The sequence below is a fragment of the Humulus lupulus genome, chromosome 2 (assembly GCF_963169125.1).
Source record: "Humulus lupulus chromosome 2, drHumLupu1.1, whole genome shotgun sequence".
NCBI lineage: Eukaryota > Viridiplantae > Streptophyta > Magnoliopsida > Rosales > Cannabaceae > Humulus > Humulus lupulus.
The window spans coordinates 265,208,114-265,216,490 of record NC_084794.1 but is presented as its reverse complement, the minus strand read 5'-3'; the positions used below and the strand labels follow the sequence as shown (position 1 = coordinate 265,216,490).

General features: G+C 32.7%; 1 protein-coding gene across 1 annotated transcript; it reads left to right on the top strand.

Annotated features, from left to right (window-relative positions):
* Positions 1-351: 351 nt before the first annotated feature.
* On the top strand, positions 352-726 carry LOC133815454 (uncharacterized). Its single transcript, XM_062248292.1, has one exon. The coding sequence runs from the start codon at positions 352-354 to the stop codon at positions 724-726; it is 375 nt and encodes a 124-aa protein (XP_062104276.1).
* Positions 727-8,377: the final 7,651 nt, after the last annotated feature.

Below are 8,377 nucleotides of genomic sequence, written 5' to 3'. Positions count from 1 at the left end.
AATAATCTTTCTTTTACAACTTATTTTCAAATCATAATTGATTTATTTTGTATTATCTTAAATAGCTTTATTTTAAATCTTTTATTTTATGTTCATGGCATTAAATCTCTTCAATCTTTGAAGCTAGGTTCGAATTTATTAATTTTGGTTTAAAATAGTTTTCTTTTTTATTTTAGACAACTCCTTTGGATTCGATCTCGTGCTTACACGAACACTATATTTCATATACGATTTGTGCGCTTGCGAGTTATAAATATTTAAAACATACCCGTTTTGGGTCCACCACGAAGAGATGTGGAGTTCATTATTGGGGACAAGGTATTTCTAAAAATTGCCTCTATGAAAGGAGCAATGAGGTTTGGAAAGAAATGGAAGTTAAGCTCGAGATTTATTGAACCTTTTGAAGTATTAGAAAAGGTGGGAAAGGTAGCCTATAGACTGGCATTACCGCCATCATTGTCGAATGTCCACGATGTTTTTTATGTATCATTATTGAGAAAATTCGTTCCAGATCCTTCACATGTACTAAACTACGAGCCAATAGAAGTTGAACAAGACCTAACATATGAAGAAAAACCAATGAAATTTTTTGACAGAAAAGAGAAAGAGTTGAGAAATAAGAAGATTTCACTGGTTAAGGTCGTGTGGAGAAGTTCAAATATTGAGGAAATGACATGGGAACGGGAAGATGAAATAAGATCCAAATACCCAGAGTTTTTTGGGTAAGAGAATTTTGAGGACGAAATTTTTATAAGGTGTGGAGGATTGTAGCACCCACATTATTTTGATATAATATAGCCAATAATCACATGGTTACATTGCATTACATATCATACAATATGTATAATTTGAGCATATGCATATTCTTATAGGTGTTTTCATGTATAAGTATAAAAGTTGTGTATATGATGTCTATGTGTATGTTCAATATTATTAACCTTGTGGTGTTTGAGTTGTCTTTTATGGGTGTTTGATGTGCTCAAGATATAAGAAATGATGAAATATATGGACAAGACATGAAATCAAGTGAGAAAAGTGAGATATAGAAGGCAAAAAATGTTAAGCGGTGAAAAATAGTGCAATGTCGATTACTAGTATTTCGGTGTAAAATTGAGTGTTAGTGGAATTTACCACATATAATTGAGTATGATTAAGGTCTCATTGATGAAGTAAAAATGGTTTTAGAACCCTCAGATCAAGTCTTGATGGGAGGTATACATAATCAGTGGTGTTGACGCAAAGTCAAAACGAGCTTAGCATAAGTGCGCTACGCTCAATCAGGTAAGCATAACTATTGGGTATGAACTCATATGGACCTAAGGTTTGGTGTGAGTGTTTCACACATAAAGATAATAGGCCTAGAAGATGATTAAGTCGAAATTATTGAAGTGATAAGGATTTCATAAGTCAAAGAATGAAATGATAAGGTGAAGGTGTCAAATTTTTATACAATAAGGCCAAATCATTGAAAATAAAGGATTGTCATCAACCTTATCACTTTCCATGACCAAGACTCTGAAAAATAGAGAGAAAAGAAAACCAAAAACCATTTCTTGGCTGGCTTGAAGAGATTCTAAGGAGATCCAAGTGAAATCAAAGCCAAAGAAGTGGATTAAGCTTAGTTCTGGCCTTTTATGGTAAGTTCTTGTACTTGGAAGTTAAACCATATTTTTGAATTTTGCTGAGAGATTAACTATGGTGTTTTATTTTTTAAAAGATATTTCTTGGTGGTTTCCAAGTGGTTTGAGGTTTAGAAAAGCTAGAAGAGATTGTTTTCGCCGAAAAATTGCTCGGTAAGTGAAATTTTGTGTTTTATGAGGTTTTTGTGGTTCTTGGAGTACAAACTGATTTTTGGTTATGTTATTGAGTTTATAAGAGGGTAGATATGTTTATAAATGTTTGAATAGACGTGGAGACTCATTTAATTTGGGTGATGATCTAGGAAATTAGAATTTTATAAAAATCGGTATATGATAGCTTTGTGATGAATTATGTTGGTATTTGGGATATGTGGTTATGACAGGTTATTTGATGTTGATTACTGATTGATTTTCATATTTAGGGATATCTAAAATTAAGGGGAAGCTCTATCAAAATTTTTCCAAGTGTCTACGATAAATCTAACGCTCGATCTAAGTGGTTTAAGGCAATTTAGGCATGATTTGGATATGATGTTTTATGGATATTTTTAAATGATAGTTCAATGCCTTACTGCCATCATTATGATGTGAAATTCATGCCATTGTTAGGATAAGCACATCAACACCTAAGACACCACTTGTGACACAGTGAAATATATTTTGGACATAAGGTAAGTAAAATACTCAACTGCAACACAAGAATTACATGTTATGTGAAAGTATGCATTGTATGAATATGTTGTGAGTAAGTGGTATTAACATACATTGACACTTCATCATAAATTTGTATGCTTGACATAATAGTGATATGGTGAATTATTGTACAATATAAGACCATGCATGATATTATGATGATTAATTATGTGATGCCTTGGCAAGTTTTATGCAACATAAAAGTAAGTTGTATTAAGAAGTTTAAGTTCAGTGCCACTGTTTTGAAAAGGCAAATAAGAATGTAAGTAAGTGTAAACGGAGGCCTATAGTTAGGCTCATAGTGGCAGCCCAATAATTTGGGCTAGGTTTTAGTGAACCAATTATATTGTTTGCCATGTTCCCATTTTTATTTATCCACATGAGTTATTGTTATATGTATTTACACCACAGTGTGTGGTCGCCTTAACTCTTGAGCCCGACGGGGCAACAATGGAATAAGGTTTTTAGTGCGCCCTACTGTGGTGATGGCTACCGGAGGAGAACCCATGGGATTTTATATTATATGTGTAACAAGCCCTGCAGGCATTGGCCTAATCAAACAGTGTGCACAATATTATGGGGCCCAAAATTTAAAAAGAAGTTGTGTATGTCCATTGACATTGGGTAATCATTAGCATTGCATGTATTACTTTGCTTACTGAGCTTTAGGCTCACAGTTGTCTTGTGTTGCAGGTAGAGAAAGAAATGAGTGAATGACAAAGGAGAACTGAAGCATGGTCCTAATCCTGATTTGTACATATGAACATATCGACCTTTTGTGGGTTATTTCAGTTTATCAGTGTGTATGTTTGTAATAAAGTGTGAAGTTATGTTTTGAAAACAAATTGGGTTATTTAATACTTATGTATAATATGTTTGAGACACACTTTATGTTTAATGTAAATAATGTGAAATAAGTTTTCTTTAAAAAAAAAATCCAGACTTCCGCTGAAAGTAATTATGATATAGTTTTAAAACGTAACACCTCAGATATGGTTTTAACTAAAATAAGTGAGGGTGTTACAAACATAAGCATTAAATGCTTGACCGACCCTAAGTTTGATGAAAATTAAAAGCGCTTGTCTAGTCTAAAGGCTAGTTACTTAGAGCCAGGGCCAAAAGGCTCAGGTGACTGTAACATCACATGGCTTAGGGTGCAGAGCCCAAGTGCGTGACTTATTTGTCACTTATCTGATTAGGGTGTGGAGCCCAAGTGAGTGACTTATTTGTCACATATCTGATTAGGGTGCGGAGCCCAAGTGCGTGACTCATTAGTCACTTATCTGATTAGGGTGTAGAGCCCAAGTGTGTGACTCATTAGTTACCTATTCAAAGATGGACACATTAGCCATCTATTCTCAGATTGACTTGATAGTCATCTATATAGGGGGCAGGACCCATAATTATTTATTTGGACTTGTCTGCATGCATGAATAGGGCTATTACTGCTATGCATGCTATTATGATTTAGTGACATGATATTACCTGTTTATGAGCATGTGTTTGAGTTTTCTTACTGAGCTTCGGCTCACGGGTGTTATGTGGTGCAGGTAAAGGCAAAAGAAAGCTAGACCATCCTTGAGTTGGAGAGCTTAGGTGACGATGTGTACATATGCGGCTGCTCGTCCACCACGGTCGAGGGTTTAAAGAAGAACTAGGGCTAAACCCTATTTTGCTGCTTAGGTCGGCTGGTTGTAAACATTTTATTGTAATTAACCTTTAAAATATATTTTGGAATCCCAATGTATATAGTAAACATTTTAGTGAAACGTTGTATTTTTACTAAATTTTTTAACCCTAAACCGCTATTCACACTTAGTTACACGATTATGGCCAAATGACTCGGTTAGCGAGTTTAGAATTGTTTAAAATGCACAACGTAACGATCCCTGGGTAGTAGGGCGTTACATTGTTAGTTCCAAAACATTAGCAAAGTAGATTAGATCGGATATATTTGCTACATCGGACAAGACCGATATTGACAGTAGATAAGATAAGTAAACTTACTGTTATTATCTATTCTAGTCATATCATATAGTTGACCATAGGTCAATTCAATCTCAATTCTGAGTGGTTAGTATTCTAACTAATTGTATTATTTGAGTTATTTGACTTGTTCATTACTAGCTTACCCTACGGACTAGCCCATACTTACATCTTGGGAACTAGGTAGTATAATTGAGTGGGAATATTAATCATAAAAATGAACATCTATAGCTTCTGATGAAGAAGTAAAATGATGTTTCCTTTTAGTTTGGTTCGAGGTGTTAAATGATAGAGATCTCATCTCAGTAATTAATATTAGTTTATTGAAATATTATTTACAAGGAACTAAGTGTTTAAGGATAAAATACAATGAGGGGTAAAACGTTATTTTAGTCCCATCTCATTGCAGTCAGTCTATACAAGATTGAGTGATAATTATGGTTGTAACAATGGATAGCTAATAATGTATCTATATTGCTTATAATGTGTTCTATGAATTCAAGAGAGCAATTCTAAGTCTTTAGTGGAGTCACGAGGAATTAATAAGTTAGTAAATTTATTTGTTAAATTTATGATGACTTAATAAAACTTGATTTCATAGGCCCATGGTCCCCACAGTACCTTGGATAAAATCATCTAGATAGTCTCAATTAATTGATTTAATTATCAATTAGAATTATCAAAGTTGACCAGGTCAATTTTGGATAGTTTCACAAAGTTATGCAATTTAGAGAAGAAAAGAAAATTTAGGGCAGATTTATTAATTAAGACAAATTGATGTCTAAATTAATAAATATGTTTAAATCAAGGTTCAAATTATAAATAATTAATTTGATAAATGATTTAAATAATTATTTAATTAATTAATCGATAGAAAATAACATGGGTCTTGATTTTAAGTCAAATGTGCTTATAATTAAATGGAAAATTTCACGGGCCTAAAGCCCGTGGTAATTTTGACATAATGGATGATATTACCTATTATTTTATTGAGTTTTTTAATTAAAAAAGTGACCTAATTGAGCCTATAAAATGAATACTAAGTGAGAATTGAAAACAGATGATCAGAAGATCTAGTTTTGATGTTTTAGGGTTTTAGACTCTCTCTACAACAAAAGTCTTTTTCTAAGCCTCAATATTTTCTTCTCTTTTTCTTCTCTCTATATCTATCTCATGTGTAGAGAATTATCTACTCTAGTCTAGGTGATTCTAAGGATAGTGTGGAAGGGTGTGAAGAGATTTGAAGATCGGTTCAGTTTCTTGGTGATACTCTGCGACAGAAATGATACAAGGGTTAGAGAAACTGAAGGAATGACTTATTCATTCCGTTGCATATAATGTAAGTGTTCTTACCATTATCTCTGTTTAATTCAATTATAGAAACATGTTCAAGGTTTTTTTTATATTGATTTGTTTAATATATGATTTACATGAAAATAAATATTTTGTATAAGTATTCACAACAACTGGCCTCAGAGCCTTTGGTAATTTTTATTTTCATGCATGAGCATAGTAAAATTGAATTATGTGATGTGTTGAGTAATTGGATGAATTTTATGTTTTAATGAAGCATATTAAATTTTATGAAATTCTTAGTAAATTTGGGGTAATTTGTTGTGTTTTCTGTGCAATTAATTTTTATAAATGATTTATTTGGTGTAAAATATTGTAAAAATTATTTAGAAAACATTTTTGGGTTGAAAAATTACACAATTTAAAAAAAAAAAAAATTTGGGATGTGGTCGCGCCCTGGGAGTCCGAGACTAGTGGCCGCGACCACCATAAACTCCTGGCCGCGACCAGAGCGCGAAAATCGCCTAAAACAGTCACGTGGCCGCGACCTACAATATAATTTTTCTTAAATTTTTAATGTAACTTTAATGGGTTAATAAAAAAAACAGATTTATTTTATAATTTAAAAATATTTATTTTAAAATACGATATTTTTGTTGTTTGATATTTAAAAATTAGATATTGTCTACAAAGATTCAAATTCAAATTTAAAAATAGGTTAACTAATTAATTTTAATTATTTTAATATATTACAATATTAGAATTAAAATATTAGATATTAAAGATATTTTTTTAAATACGTGATATTTTTGAAATTTTTATTTGAAAATATTAATATATGATCATTCTATGGATTTTAATATTTAAATTATTTGAAATTTGAAAATTTGTTTACTAGATATTTTTATGGATATTTGAATTTGTTTAATTATTTAAAATATTTTAGGTTTGTTATAACTATTAATATTTTATTTTTTAATATATGGTTAAGATATTTGGTGATAGTTGTAACAACACAAGATATTTTTTGAAAAACAGTTAATGATATTTATTTTAAAATTTTAAAATTGGTTAAATTTTAAAATTATCACGTTTTGCAAACCAATTAATAAAATATTTCTTTAATAAATGAGATTTAAATTAACTTTTGTTAATTGTTGATAAACCATACTTAAATTAAATTAATATTTTTCAAAATGACCCAAACTAAGTTGATTGTTGATAAATGAAAGTTAAATTAACTTTTGTTAATTGTTGATAAATTTAATTTAAATTGACTTATTTATTATTTTGCAAAAATTTAATTAATTCGAATTTTGGATAAATTCTAGAAAATTCATTGTGGTATTTTTGCAAATGAAATAAATTGTAGTATTTTTTGCATAAATTCATAGACTTGCTCATATAGTAACATGATTAAGACCATCCAATTATAACATGCTTGCTTGCACTTGTTATCCCTGTTTTCCACCCGTGACACGTGGCATGACATAATGGGTTCGTGGGCCCTCTTGAGAGGTCCGGGCCCGTCCTGAACCTAGTGAACGGGGAAGGATGAAATCCCAGATAGCCCAGGCATCATCGAGCCCAATAATGCTCAATGGGCGTGAGTGTAACAAAGGAACCGGGACTAAGATGTAGGCCCAACTCATCTCCCTGGTACCGACCAACCTACATCCTCTGAGATGCCAATTGAGGTGGCAGACTAACTAGTCGATGAAAATAGACCTTGTCAAGAATCCAGGTGAGATACTCAATGTCATAATGTCCATATTGGCAAATGAACCCGAGTCCTGGTGAATGAACCAGGACTCTGGTAAGTAAACCAGGACATTAGCAAACGAACCGGACCAGACTTCAGGATGAGGCAAGCCTAGCTAGCCCAAATGCTGACCTGTCCCCATGAAATCCGGTAGTTGGTCTCTTCAACTAACCTGCAGAAGAGGGTACGCACGTAACGTACACTGTTCCTAGGAAACAGTACTGTCAGTACTCTAATAGATCCTATCCCCAGGATCTTCTTAGAAGCCTATGCGGACCAATCCACGCTAATGTACAATGGGCAGTTGTAAGGCTTGGCCACGCTTGAGCCGACCCAATGGGCCCAGATTAGCTACATTTTATTATGTAACATTCTTTGTATTATGGCTCCATTAGCGAGCAAACTGTGATTACATCCCTATTGGACCCAGATTAGTTCGGCCCAAGCCCATTGCACTTGACTGCCTATAAATAGAGCCAGTTGTGCACTGTAGCAGGGATCCCGAATTTTCTCTTGTAAGCAATTACTCTGCTAAAACTTGTAGAAAACTCCATTGTCAAAAAACTCCCTAAAGCCTAATACTACTGACTCGTGGACTAAGGCTCATTAACGCCCCAACCACGTAAAAAATCTAATTGTTTTTCTCTAATTCTTTCTTTTCATCTCTTATTTCTTAATATATTTATAGTTTCCGAAAAACTCGGAAAACAACACTATATGTGGTATCTTTGTAATTGAGCTTAGATGCATATAGTGACTCATATGTTTGCATAATATATGGTATTTTTCTAAATAAAACATTTATAAAGTGATAGGTTTTATTTGGGCCCATTAGAAAATGTAAAGTTTAAATTCCTCTCTTGCGGATGATTCCACTTGTGAAGGCTAATTTGTTTTACATGATTACAGTGTGCCTAATCAATTAATAACACTTAATAAAATGAATGTTTAAATTCATGTATTTTGGACCTTGTATGGAAGTTTGAGGGCCTTAGTGGTGGGA

What these genes read in the sequence shown, in the direction of transcription:
- LOC133815454 (XM_062248292.1), top strand. Translation starts at nt 352, where the DNA reads ATGAGGTTTGGAAAGAAATGGAAGTTAAGCTCGAGATTTATTGAACCT.